The sequence below is a fragment of the Aethalodelphis obliquidens genome, unplaced genomic scaffold (assembly GCF_003676395.1).
Source record: "Aethalodelphis obliquidens isolate GAN/ISIS:26980383/991018 unplaced genomic scaffold, ASM367639v1 scaffold10, whole genome shotgun sequence".
NCBI classification, from domain to species: Eukaryota; Metazoa; Chordata; class Mammalia; order Artiodactyla; family Delphinidae; genus Aethalodelphis; species Aethalodelphis obliquidens.
In genome coordinates, this window is record NW_020837954.1 from 38,393,291 (window position 1) to 38,408,038 (window position 14,748).

A 14,748-nucleotide genomic window follows, 5' to 3' on the forward strand; every position below is an offset into this window, starting at 1 on the left:
TCTGAGTGGACAAAGCCACTGCCGTCATCTGGGCCTTTTGCACATTTCTCTGGGTGCGTTCAGCCTTTTCGACCATATCCCTATTACCGAAAACCAAATAAGCCAATTGGAACAAATTGTTCATCAGAGTCTGAGGACCAGCAGTTGTTTTCTGAATTTTGCTCCTGATGTCTGGGTCAGACTGGGCTATGAAATGCGTAGCCAAAAGGGCCTGTACCTCGGGGGAGAAGGGAACCACGTTCCTTCGGGATCCATGGCCCTGTAGGGTGGGTCAGTTAATATGTACTCAGTGTACTTCCTAGAGTTATCCCTCCAAGCTACACATGCCTTAAATTCCTTTTGGGTTCCATTGCCTAGATACAAGGCCATGGAAATTTGAACACAGGGTACTTCACTCAATTTTAAATTTCCTAACTCATATTGCGGCCAAACCTGATTACATAACCTACTAAGTTTTTTCCGTTTAATTCCTGTTGTCCAAATCTTTCCAATCCCAGAGTATATGGCCCAGAGGGGTATTGGTTGGGATTAATGCAGCCTGACCCATTTTAGACAAGCTCCTGAGCTGTCCAAAACTCCACTCTTAAGTAAAATCCACCGTGCAATTTGGTGAAGATTTGCACTTATGACTTTAGATGCTGTCCCTTCCAGGGTAGTCTCCCAACCAGGTGTTAGTGCCTAAAAAGTTGTCACAAAGAAACAGCATAGAAGACATCCCCAATGGTGTTGATAATGAGTGGGAGTTGGTCTAGCTATAAGTTGGGAATAAAGGGTCAGCATTTATGGGGCTTCCCTGGTGGCGCAGTGGTTGGGAGTCCACCTGCCGATGCAGGGGACATGGGTTCGTGCCCCGATCCGGGAAGATCCCACATGCCATGGAGCGGCTGGGCTCGTGGGCCATGGCCGCTGAGCCTGCGCATCCGGAGCCTGTGCTCCGCAGTGGGAGAGGCCACAACAGTGAGAGGCCCGCATACGGCAAAAAAAAAAAAAAAAAAGGGTCAGCACTTGTAAGGGTCAGAGGGAGGGGAGTAAAAGCAATAAAAAGTACACCTTGGTGGTCACACAGGTTTTCTGGGGTTAGTGGAAGAAAGAAAGAAATGGAGTAGGAATGAACAAGAATGCAAGAATGTAGGAGAAAAACCTCAGAGTCAGGGAGATGAGTATAGAGATTAACAATTCTGTCCTGGATCTGCTGTTGCATGTGCACAAGCAACAGGATTGACCTACCGCTCAAAAATGAGCAGACACTGGCAGAGCGTCCTCCCCAGTATACTGGCTCGCAGCATCACAAGGGCCTCTTTAGGACCAAAACCTAACTCTCAACATTCTTACCTTATCACCATCCCTTCGTGGTTGCCAGCTGAAACCATGCACCTCAGATTGGGCCTTGAACCCACGTGGCGGGACTCGAACCCGGCCAAAAACCTGATTGGGACTTGAACCCACGAGGCTGGGACTTGAACCTGGCCAAAACCCACAGTCTTCCAACTGAGATCACACACCTGGTTTTAGGACTTAATGAAGCTCAGGTTCTTGATGTCTCATCGCAGAAAGAATTCAGTGAGAGACAAAGTGATAGGTAAGAAGTGGATTTAGGGACTTCCCTGGTGGTGCAGTGGTTAGAGATCCACCTGCCAATGTAGGAGACACAGGTTCAATCCCTGGTCCGGGAAGATCCCATATGCCATGGAGCAACTAAGCCTGTGTGCCACAACTACTGAGCCTGCACTCTAGGGCCCGCGAGCCACAGCTACAGAGCCCATGTACCACAACTACTGTAGCCCGCGTGCCTAGAGCCTGTGCTCCGCGACAAAGAGAAGCTACCGCAATGAGAAGCCTGCACACCGCAACAAAGAGTAGCCCCCTGCTTACCACAACTAGAGAAAGCCCCGGGCACAGCAACAAAGACCCAATGCAGCCAAAACATAATAAATAAATAAATAAATTTATTTTTTTAAAAAAAGAAGTAGATTTATTTAGAGAGAAACACACTCCACAGACAGAGTGTGGACCATCTCAGAAGGTGAGAAGGGCACCAGGGTAAGGGGTTGTCAGTTTTTATAGTGTTGGGTAATTTCATAGGCTAATGAGTGGCAGGAGTATTTCAGCTATTTTGGGAAGGGGCGGGGATTTCCAGGAATTGGGTCACCGCCCACTTTTTTTTAAAAGAAGATGTTGGGGGTAGGAGTTTATTAATTTATTTATTTTTGATGTGTTGCATCTTCTTTTCTGTGCGAGGGTTTTCTCTAGTTGTGGCAAACGGGGGCCACTCTTCATCGCGGTGCACGGGCCTCTCACTATCGCGGCCTCTCTTGTTGCGGAGCACAGGCTCCAGACGCGCAGGCTCAGTAGTTGTGGCTCACAGGACAAGTTGCTCCGCGGCATGTGGGATCCTCCCAGACCAGGGCTTGAACCCGTGTCCCCTGCATTAGCAGGCAGATTCTCAACCACTGTGCCACCAGGGAAGCCCCACCGCCCACTTTTTGATCCTTACGGTCAGTCTTAGAACTGTCTTGGTGCCTGTGGGTGTGTCATTTAGCTTCCTGATGTGTTACCGCGAGTGTATACTGAGACTCAAGGTCTAGTGGAAGTTGACTTGTCTGCCATCTTGGACCCATTTGGTTCTAATCAGTTTATGTCATGTCCTCGGGCTATGTCATTCTTTCATGGGTAGTGCCCTGCCCGCTTCCCTCCTGTTTCACAGTGATGGACACAACTTTTCCTTTGGGGGGGTGTGTGTGTGTATGTTTATATGTGTGTGTATGTACACACGTGTATATATGTATATGACTGGTTTTTTTTCCCCGAATCTTTGAAAGTAAGATGAAGATATTATGACACTTTACCCCTAAATAATAAAGCATGCGTCTCTTAAGAATAATGTTCTTCTACATCAGGGCAATAATATCACACCTAAGAAAATTAAAAGTAATTGTATAATATCATCTAATATCCAATTTATTTTTTATGTTTTATTTATTTATTTTTTTGTTTTGTTTTGTTTTTGGCCAAGCCATGTGGCTTGTGATATCTTAGTTCCCTGACCAGGGATTGAATTCTGGCCCTCGGCAGTGAAAGCACAGAGTCCTAACCACTGCACCACCAGGGAATTCCCTCCAATTTATTTTTAAATTTCCCCAATTGTCTCAAGATTCTTTTTATATCTTTTTGGTGTGCGTTTTGAATCAGGAGCCCATCAAGGTTCCTTTATTTCAGGCTGTTTAAAATTTTTGAAGAGCTAATCCCATGGGACTGAATTTTTTGGTGACTAGTCCTGATAGCATTTCTTATAACATTTCATGTAGCAATGTTTCTGAAACCTAACAGATGCTTTAGGATGTCATCCTCCTCCCAAGAGAGCCATATCACTTTCATTAACATGGTCACAAACTGTGTGCTTTGTGCTCAAGGGAAATGAACCTATGGGCTTTTTGCTGTTTATGCAAGAGAAAATTATCTGCTATTGTAGGGCTGTTAATAACCCTTTGTATTGTACTCAGTTGATAGCTGCCTTGCCTGTGGGAGCTCTCATGCAGAAAAGAGAAATTAACTAAAACAGAAGGGTCCCTTCCTTCGGGATGGAAAGGAAGCATGGAAATTCAAGATAAAATGAAAGGCCAGGGAAAGGCAGACATGCTTTAGCATCCCTATGTTGAAGCCAATCCCTCCCTCCTTCCTTCCTTCCTTCCTTCCTTCTTTCCTTCCTTCCTTCCTTCCTTCCTCCCTTCCTCCCTTCCTCCCTTCCTCCCTTCCTCCCTTCCTAATTCTGATTTGAGAGCTGTGTAGTGTTAGAGTTCTTCATGACTTAGGTAACTTTGTTTTTTAATAGTTACCCCCAGTTCTCCTATATTTAAAGTGAGAATTTCGATAAAATTTTAAAAAGGAATTTAACTATAGATCTTGCTTCATAGACATTATGCAATTGTTGTGACTGCTTCTCTTAATTCTGTCCCAAAGGCTAAATTTTTAATTCTCCTCATGTTTTGGAGGTCCCCAAGACCACTCCTAGGTTCACTGACTCACTACTAGTGTTACCTGAAAACTGGTTTGCCTCTTGGTGAGTGTTGAGCCAAAAGACACAACGGAGCCAAAGATGGGGAGAAGGAAGGATTTATTCCTTGCAGCAAGTAAGGAGAACACTGGGGGTCTTTCCCAAAGCAGTGTCTCTCCCAACAGCAAAATTGGGGAAGTTTTAAGCTAAGGGCACATGCATATTCATGATGGGGCTTGGGTGGTCAACAGAGTCCAAGCTTTAGCTGATTGAAGTCAGAAGTTCAGAAAAGGTCAACATCATCAGCCCTTAGGTGCCACTACATCTGGTGGTTGAGGCTTCAGGCTACTCTTTACCATTGAAAGAGAACTGGGAGTCTTTATAACTAATATATTATCTTTGCTATTGTTATTTCTCTTGCCTGATAACAGTCAGCGTCTGCATTCTTTCTTCTCTTAAGATCATTGATTTCTAAGACCTATTAAAGGGCAAGCATTGTGGCCAGGCTTAGATCCCAGAATGGCTTAGGCCAAAATGGCCTCTCTTATGTCAAGAAAGCCATGACTGGTTTTCTTTCTCCGGGGACCCTCTACCTTATCTGCTTACACAAAGATTCAGAGAACTCAGCATATAGCTGTCCTCATGGTTATGATGTATTACAACAGGCTACGGAACAAAATCAGCCAAGGGAAAAGGCTCATGGGCTGACGTCTGCAGGAAGTGAGGCACACGCTTCCAGGAGTTCTCTCCCAGTGGAGTCACAGGGGACGTGTTTAATTTCTCCAGCATTGAACTGTGACCACACATGCAGAGCTACCAGGGAAGCTCATTAGAGACTGGGCGCTCATGGTTTTTACTGGGGCTGGTCACATAGGCACCCTCTTTCTAGCATAATTCCAGACTCCCAGAAGGAAGATAGCTGTTCACCATAAACCACGTTGTTTATACAGTTTAGGCTCAGTGAGCCTGTCTTATCAGTTCTGGGAATGGTGAGAGCCCTCCCGAGATCCAGGCTCCCAGACTCCAGCCAGGGTCTACCTTTCAAGTAGGCCTTTCTAAGGATGGTAGTCTCAGGCCTGCTGTGTTAACTCTTTTGTATACAACTAGCTTTCTTCCTTTCCTTCCACTATGCAAATCAGAACATTCAAAGAATGCTTACATCTTCCCAGTGACAAAATTACTACGATTTATATCACACTAGCAGACTGTATGTGGAGAAGAAGAGGCAAAAAAGGATGTTATATTTTGGGGATGACTTTCATTTTCTTATCCTCAGATGACTAGTTTTAAATTTGTATATTAATCCATTACTATTTGTCAAAAAAAATACAGGCTCATTGCTAGTATTATTTTAAAAGTTGTACTCTAAAAATCATACTTTGTGCTCTGAAGTGATCTTTTTCTATTAAAAAATACAGTAGTTCCTAAAGACAACCCACAGAATGGGAATATGACAAGGAACTTGTATCTATTGATAGAATGTATAAGGACTTATTACAATTCATTAATAAAAAGACAACCCACTTTAAAAAATGAACAAAGACCTGAATAGACATTTCTCCGAAGAATATCTACAAATGGCCAATAAGCCTGTAAAAAGATGCTCAACATCATTAGTCATCAGGGAAAGGCAATCAAAACTATAGTGAGGGCTTCCCTGGTGGCTCAGTGGTTAAGAATCCACCTGCCAATGCAGGGGACACAGGTTCGAGCCGTGGTCTGGGAAAATCCCACATGCTACGGAGCAGCTAAACCCGTGTGCCACAACTACTGAGCCTGCACTCTGGAGCCTGCGAGCCACAACTACTGAGCCCACGTGCTGCAACTACTGAAGCCCACATGCCTAGAGCCTGTGTTCCGCAACAAGAGAAGCCACCACAGTGAGAAGCCCGTGCACTGCAATGAAGAGTAGCCCCCACTCGCTGCAACTAGGGAGAAGCCCACACGCAGCAACGAAGACCCAACGCAGCCAAAAATAAAATAAATTTATTAAAAAAAAAACAACTAGTGAAATACTACTTGACACACACTAGGATGGCTATGATCAGAAACATAGATAATAATGTGTTGCTGAGGATGTGAAGAAATTGGAGCTCTCATATACTGCTGATAGGAATATAAAATGGTACAACTGCTCTGGAAAACAGTCTGGCAGTTCCTCAAATGATTAAACATAAAGTTATCATAATGATCCAGCGGTTCCACTCCTAGTGATGCCGAAAACTCGACCTCTGTGCACTGGGGCTGAATCGAATCTTGGAGATAGAGTTTCGGGTGAAGTAGAAAGAATAGCTTTACTGCTTTGGCAGGCAAAGGGGGAAACAGCACGCTCCTGCCCAGAAAAACTGTGTGTCCAAACCTGGTAGGCAAATATTTTTATTTCATGATCTTCCTGACATATGTTTCTCGTATTTTTTTTTTTTTATCCCTTTCAACGTATAGCCAAGGAAGGCACGACTGAAAAATGCAGTCTGTGTTTCATTTAGGCTGGTGCTTTGTATTAGTCCCACATCAGTGTCTGGCATGGAGAAAGCATCGTGAGGGGTCTGGGAGAACTTTCTTACTTCTTCTGAGTCGAATTCTCACAGTGACTTCAGTCTGTTTTTTGAAGTATTATAAATTCTTGGCCAGGTAATCCCTGAAACTCATGTTCAAAGGCAAATACCAAAGCATATCCTAAAACCAAATATAAATGAATTTTAGATGGACTGCCATTTTAGCTGACTCACATCACTGCTCCCCTCATCGTGATTTTTGGAAGCTTGTCAAAGGGACTGGAAGCTTGGGCTTCCCTGGTGGCACAGTGGTTGAGAGTCCGCCTGCCGACGCAGGGGACAGGGGTTCGTGCCCCGGTCCGGGAAGATCCCACATGCCGCGGAGCGGCTGGGCCCGTGAGCCATGGCCGCTGAGCCTGCACGTCCGGAGCCTGTGCTCCGCAACAGGAGAGGCCACAGCAGTGAGAGGCCCGCGTACCGCAAAAAAAAAAAAAAAAGGAACTGGAAGCTCTAACTCAGGTGTTTCAGAAACAAATAATGCATTTTTGATATTTCCCAGAGAGGACATTATTATATATCTTGAAATCTCAGCAAGGACTTGCCTCACCACAAAGCAGGGATGGCCGTGAAGGTGAAACCCTGTATCCCGTTGACCAGCCCCCTCCTGCACTGCCGTACCCTTTCCTTACAGAATCTGTGCTGTCTGACCACATCATGGTGTGATCTTCAGAGGAGACAGGTCATCTCATTCCTTTTGTGACCTGACTTTCCGAGATCCTTTGTTTTATGGGACTGTGGAGTCTGGTGTGTGACACAGGTCCAATGACCAGGTGTGCTATTTCTTTGGTGTTTCCATGATTGATGTTCTTGTAAATCCCTTTGGGGATTTTAATACTGTTCAATCTATATTTAAACCATTAAATCTGACAATAAGAAGTAGGACCCTTGGCAGAAATTAATTGCATATTTGAGAATGGCCGGTTAACGAACACCTAAACAACTTCATAGAGCAGGCAAGAACAGGTCTTTCAAGCAAAAGGGGTCCATCTTCACCTGCTCCCTGAGTAACTGGTGCCAGGGTGCCAAACTCCAGAATCGCCATTAGTTTGGATACCATGGATTAGTTTACTGGAGAAGTCGGTTGTGATGCTAATGTGGTACAGGGCATTCTTTCTCTCTCTGTCCTTGTCCCAAGCCTGTCATCCTGCAGAGCCCCTGAATGCAGTCTTGTTATGCTGTGAGGTACAAAGTCGCACCAAGGAACTCTAGCTGGTAGGCATTTGTGGCAATAGGAACATAAAGTGGATAAAGGTCTCATCTGTATTTGTTTTCTCTCTCCCATCTCCTGCATCCTTACCAGGCAAAAGTAGAAGAAAAGATCCAAGAGGTCTTCAGTTCTTACAAGTTCAACCACCTTGTACCAAGGTAAGCTGTGGTTAAGTGTTTGAGGGGATCCGGGAAATACCATCTCCCATGGGAGCCTTTCTTCTTTCCTCCTTGAGCTTGTCCAACCTCAGGGGATGAGTCTGCTGTGAGGCTGGTGTTCCCTGACCTTGTGGCTCCCTGGAGATGCTCGTGACCCCAGCTCCTGCCACTATTAGAATACTGTCTAGAGGAGCTGCTCACTTGAACTGAGCCATCAGCTGTTACATGGGGATGCCCTCAGGGCCTGAACTCTGAGCTCTGAAGGTGGCGAGAGGAAGTTTATGATCTTGAAGCTTAGTTCTGACCTGCTGTGCTGATGTTCAGAACTCTCAAGCTTTTCATATAACACTTTGAAACAGATGTAGAGTCCAGGGGGATGGCAAAGGATGGATTCCTTTGATGTATATTATGACTTGACTGGGAAAATGTGAGAAGTTTGAGCTTCTCCCAGCCTGGCCTTTACTGGTGATTGTGCAGCAGATTCCCAAGGGCGACATTTCAAGTGAGAAATAAAATGCCTTTTGTTTTCCTTGGTGCTTAGTAAGTTGAAGCCTTCTGAGCTCTTTGATGTCAGAAATTCCAAAAGGAGGATTATAAGCAGAAACTTATTAATTTGAACCTTCGTTTTCTCTTTTTTCCCCCAATTTTGTAATGTATCACACTAGAATTTCATAAGGTTATTTCATTTATTAGCATTTCTCTTCTAATCACAGATTGCTTCTCTGAAACTGTCCTGTGTTATCTTTCCTGATCAGTAGTCCAAATTGTGTTTGGTCATTGTTTTATCTTAATGTTATAGCACTTTGCCTTGACAGTCTCTGGACGTAGTCTAGTTGGGCCGCTGGCTGATTCTGTCTGGATGGGAAGCTGAAGGGTCTGAGGTCCAGCCTGACCTCCTTTATCATGTCTCCCAATTTCCTGAGGCCTCCTAACACACTAAATCCTGGCAAGTCAGTCTCTGGGTACTTCTGCTTACTGGAGCATTACAAATATTTCTAGCCTGAGTTAACTTGGTGTCTTTTTTTGCCACCATTCCATTTTGCCCTTATTTCCATGAGAAGAAATTTAGTTAAAATATTCTGATTAGCCAAGGCAGAAAACAGTTGGAAAAATGGAAAGACAGGTGGAAAAGTTCTCTTCATCTTTCTTCCCTAGAGCAGAAAAGGAAAGCATCAACTAACCAGAGGAGTCTTCATCCAAACTGCTAACCTAAATTTCTACTTTAACTCGTAGCCCAGACCTCAATAAATGAATTACTGCTTTTGTCGTGAGCCACAGCTTAGCAAATGACACCATTTGTGTAAACAGCTCGGGGAGAAGGAGCTCTCTGCCCAGTACAGGCTGTTTCCCCAGAGGTGGTAGGACTTGGTGATGGCGAGGGGCATGGTGGCTTCAGGAGGGGTTTGTGGTTAGAGTTGCATCGCGATGATTCACCTGATTGTGCTCTGAGTCACTGTGCCCTGTCTCCAGCTCTGTGGACACATATCCTCTGTATTTCCAAAGGGACCTTTGATCATTTGACATTCCTTTTTCACCCACCATCAGAATAGAGCCCTTGGACTTTCCTTTTATTCTTACTGAGATGGGAGGGAGAATAGGAGGTTACAATCTGGGAAGAAGCTGTGTTTTGGGAGTGGTGGTAGAGGACAGTAAAGGAGTAAAATCCCGTGATTCATAGGTCTTAGGTCAGGTGTGGGTGGAAAACAAAAATGTTTCTGTTGGGTTTGTATCCTTTGTGGAAATAGAATATACCAGGGCTCTGGGTTTATGTCAGGAATCTGACATTTCCCATTTTGTCATTGTTGCCTATGAAAATGAGTGTTTTAAAGGATGCTAATTAGCATCTTATGTCACGGCCTGCTAATTAATATTAGAGATATTACACACTGTGGCCAAATGGCTGAGAATGTAAATCAACTTATCAACATGAGGCTGGAGCCAAACATCTTCACCATAGAATGAACTTCTGGGGTTTAAGAATAAATATGAAAATTTATCAGCATTTTAAATTACTATCACAATTACAATATTTAACATTTTAGTAGTCAGATTTTAAAAGTCTAGTATTATACTGCAGGAACGAAACTTCCTTGTTAGCTGAAGTGAATATTCAGCTAGAGCAGTTAATCTAGGTGACATGGCTCGTCTGTGTTTCTGAGGTCATGCTGCTGATCCGATGTGGCAGAATCACACACACTCCCAGGATCACTGACCACGCCCAGGTCCGGGGATGCCAGCAATGGTGCTGAGCGAGGCATCCATCTATTCAGCCTTTCAGAGCCACTGCCAAGTAGAAGATTGGGCTGAAGTTCAAGGCTGAAGTTGAATGTTGTTACATTCTCCAGTTTATTCCCCATCCCAGAAGTGATTTTCCTCACTCTCAGACTGTGAAACATGCATTCTCTCCTGGAGTGAGGTGGCCCCTCCCAAGGAGCTTTTGGACCATGCTTTGAACAGTTCTGTTTATCAGTATCCTGCTTTCCCATAAAAGTTAATTTTTCTTTCCCCGTGGTTAGTCATTCTCACAGTTTCACATGCTTATGAGTTTATCCTTTTCCATGTATTATATTAGCTTTAGTAAGACACTTGAAATGCATAAACCACACACACACACACACACACACACACACACACACACTCACATGAAATTTTTAAATTGTCGGGGAGTTCCCTGGTGACCTAGTGGTTAGGATTCTGGGCTTTCGCTGCCGTAACCCAGGTTCAGTTCCTGGTCTGGGAACTGAGATCCCTCAAGCTGTGCAGCGTGGCCAAAAAACAAACAAACAAATTGTTTTTTTCTTGGGAAAAAGTAGCCTGGTGCTCCTTGTAAGGGGGAAATATTGATAATGCTAATAGAGCACTAAAGGTTAAGTGTTGGCAGTTGCTCTGAAGCCAGAATGCTCTGAGTTAAGCTCTCAAAGCAGTTTTCATACGGGCACCTGCTCAGCTTCCATGTTTTCTGCCATTTCGCTATGTGATGATACTTTAGCATTTTCCAAATCCTGAGCAGTTGAAAGATATGGTCCTTCATACTGTTGTTCTTTCCAAGGTTCATACAAGTAAGTTCATCTTCCCTCCCACCCTCTCTCAAGTGACTTACTGCTTATGTGCCAGAGGCTTACTTTTTGACTGGAGAAGCCCCTGGCTTTAGTGGGTTTAAAGCCCTCCCAGCAGCCAACAATGGACTGAATCCCTGATCTCTCATCTGTCACAAACAAAGGCATGAGTCTCAGGGATGGTCCACGTTTAGGGGGAGGGAGTGTGTTTGCTGTCATTCAGTTTGCTGTGTTCATTTAAAGTCATTCATTCCTTCACGCATTTGGCAACGGTATCTAGGGGCTCAGGCACTGCTGGGCTCTGGGAACAGGGTGAGCAAGGCTGACCCAGGTCCTGCTCCTGCTGGGCTCTCAGTCTCATGGGGAAGGTAGTTATTAAACCAATGAATTCAAAGAACATGGTTACCAAGGGGGTGACTGTCTCTCTTTTTTTTTTAATATAAATTTCTTTTATTTATTTATTTTTGGCTGCGTTGGGTCTTCGTTGCTTCTCCCTAGTTGCCGCAAGCGGGGGCTACTCTTCGTTGCAGTGCACGGGCTTCTCACTGCGGTGACTTCAGTTGCGGAACATGGGCTCTAGGTGCGTGGGCTTCAGTAGTTGTGGCTCGCGGGCTCTAGAGCTCAGGCTCAGTAGTTGTGGCGCACGGGCTTAGTTGCTCTGCAGCATGTGGGATCTTCCCGGACCAGGGCTCAAACCCGTGTCCTCTGCATTGGCAGGCGGATTCTCAACCACTGCGCCACCAGGGAAGCCTGAAGGTAACTGTTTTAAGAAGGGAACGTGGCGCTCCGAGAGAGAGTAACAGGGAGGGTGTAAATTAGGTTGGATGTAAATTAGGAAAGGTGTCTCAGTCTATTTGGGCTGTTGTAGCAACTTCCTGTAGATTGGGTGACTTAACGTTTATTTCTCACAGTTCTGGAGCCTGGGAAGTCCAAGATCGAGGCACCAGCAGATCTGGTGTCTGGCGAGGACCCGCACCTCTGGTTCATAGATGGCATCTTCTCACTGTATTCTCACCTGGTGGAAGAAGCTCTCTGGGGTCTCTTTTATAAGAGCACTAATCCCTTCATGAGAACTCTACCCTGACCACCTAATCACCATGCAGAGAGGTCCCCACCTCCTAATACCATCACACTGGGGATTAGGATTTCAACATAAGAGTTTTGGAGGGATGTAGACATTAAGTCGTAGCAGAGGCCTCTCAGAGAAAGTGACTCTTAGGCTGAGACCTGGGGGGTGAGTAGGAATTGGCCAGTTTAGGAAGTGGTGGGACTTTTCCAGGCAGAGGGAAAACATGAGCTACAGCTCTGAGACTGAAAAGAGCAGAGTGCACCCAAGGCAGTGTGCCTGGAGCTTGGTGAGGGCATGGGACTGTACAGTACATGCTGCACGGTACACAAGTATTTCTAAGATACTTCTCCAACAGTGGAACCAGGCTGCCAGTATCCTAAATATATGCATTTATTTGGTCATTCCTGTGTGTCCCAATCTCCCACCCCTCTCTCCGCAGCCACACAGATGCCCTCCTCAGCCAGTTGAGCACTGCAGCGTGCCCTGCAGCGTGCCTCGCGGCGTGCCCTGTGGCGTGCCCTGCGGTGTGCCCTGCGGCGTGCCCTGCCACCCCACTCCTGGCAGAGCCTGGCTTGTTCTGCTCCACCTGATTGAATGGCTTTGGGGCTGAATTATTCAGAAAGGAAAGGGAAAGAGCTCTAGCTTTTCTTTCCTAACGCCCTACACAGAAAAGAGTTTTAGATCTAGAGGTGACTTTAGAATAAAAGAATGGTAAGAGTATTAGTTTGCTAGGGCTGCTATAATCAAATACCACTGATGGGGTGGCTTAAACAACAGAAATTTGTTTTCTCACAGTTTGGGAGGCTGGAATTCCAAGATCAGGGTGCTGGCAGGGTTGGTTTCTCCTGAGGTCTCTCTCCTTAGCTTGCAGAGACCGCCTTCTCACCGTGTGTTCACATGGCCTTTTCTCTGTGTGGACTCCTCCCCAGTGTCACTTACTCTTTTTATAGGATCACCAGGTCCCATTTAACCTTAAATACCTCTTTAAAGGTCCTATCTTCAAATGCAGTCACACTGGGGGTTAGGGCTTCAACATATGAAATTTGGGGATGGGGGGGAGACACAATTTAGTCCATAACAGTAAGGCTCTTAGTACAGTCTCTGGCTGACCAAAAGAAACTGGATATATGTCCCTTCAATTTAAAAGAATCATAAACCTCAAAGAAGAAGTTAAAATTCAAGCAGCATTGTGGCCCTTGAAGCTCTAGATAAACAAAGAAACATTTCCCAAGATTTTAGAATAACATTTACATATTAGCATTTTTGTGTGTGTGCTTGTATGCATGTGTACATGTGTTTATGATTAAGTTGATGAAAGTGAAAGGACAGTTTCCCTTGTGGAAAAAGCCACTGAAAGAAATTTCTCTTCTCCTGCTTGTGGCCAGAGTTGGTCTTCAGATGAAACCAGCTAAAGGAATTCACTAGTTCCCTCTTAGTAGGACTCCCAGGGCCTGGCTATCTGTGAGTGAGGTTCGGGGTGGGAGGAGAGCTATTGGGGAGCCCCCTTTGGGCTGCCTCAGGTCCCACCTCTAGGGACCAACTCAGAGCTGCAGAAAAGGTGCCTGAAGCTTATTTCAGTTAGATGTTTCTGGCCAGGTGAGGTTTCAGGTAGCTTCTTGTCACTTCAGGACCCTGAGGAGTAGCAGAGTCTCTTCCTCCCTACACATAGAAAAGCCTTATCCTCTGAGGTCTTTCATTTCCTAGGACGGACAAGCCCCTTGTCAAATGAGAGGAGTGAGAAGACAAGGGAAAGGGTTCATTCTCCAGGGTTGGTTTTTCCTTTTCCCCACAATAAGGGGAAGGATTTGTTTGTGGCTTAATTCAGCTCTCTAGAAATACCGAGTCCTCCAGGGAAGTTTAACCCCTGGCTGACAGGTCTCCTGCAGTGTGGCATGTGTGACCACACGAGAGACTGATGGGAAGCACCCCTGAGCCAGAGTGGATGCCATCTGCGATCTAACCAACCCCTCCTTGTCCTCTCTGCTTGCTCGCATTTTCACTTTCCCTTTGAGATTTGTCATTCTTTTTAATTGACAGGACACGGACCCAGGGAGAAGTCTCTTTGGGCTAGTCAGAAACTGACGCTACCATTCCTCTATTCTTTCTCTCGTTCATTCGACAGTAAACGTTGAGAGCCTGCTCTGTGCTGGGCCCAGGTGCTGAAGCTAGATGCGCGCTCCCTTCACGGGGTTATAGGTATGCAGTAGGCAGGCAGACCCAACAGGGAATTCCAGTCAGTACCTGGTCCCTTTCCCCAGCATTACACTCAGGATCACAAAATTTTATTCTCAAGAAACTTTTAATGCTGTCTTGCCCGACGTTTTAAATGAGGTGGAAAGTGTTCTCGTTACTGGAACAGAGTGTTTTCCCTTCTCTCCTCTGTGGCCTAGCATCCCGGGGTATTTGGCATATTCAAATTCCTCTGACTGTTTTTCAGACTGGAAAGAACTGACCTGTAGAAACCCCTCTGTGACCTGATCCTTTCATAGTTAGAAGTCAGGAGTTCTGCCTTCAAATTCTGTGCTTGCCCTCACCTGGATTGGGTTTCTCAGCCTCCTCTCACTTCTTGAGTGGGTCCCTGCCTGCCCTGTTAACGGTCTCCTGCACCCTCCTGGTTTTTCTCGTCCATCACACCTATGCTGGCCACACTCAGCCTGCCCAGCCAGGGCCAGGCCGCGCGGTGTGCTCTCGTCAGCTGTCTGCTGATCTCAC

The 14,748-nt window shown here is 45.5% G+C and overlaps 1 protein-coding gene across 2 annotated transcripts in view; it reads left to right on the top strand.

The window, feature by feature from the left end:
- The window catches only part of FNTB (farnesyltransferase, CAAX box, subunit beta), an 84,829-nt gene that overhangs the window by 14,254 nt on the left and 55,827 nt on the right, over positions 1-14,748 (top strand). For both annotated transcript variants that reach the window (XM_027111500.1, XM_027111501.1), the window contains exon 2: positions 7,847-7,911. In XM_027111500.1, coding sequence (XP_026967301.1) covers positions 7,847-7,911 — 65 coding nt within the window. The remainder of the gene's footprint in view (positions 1-7,846; positions 7,912-14,748) is intronic.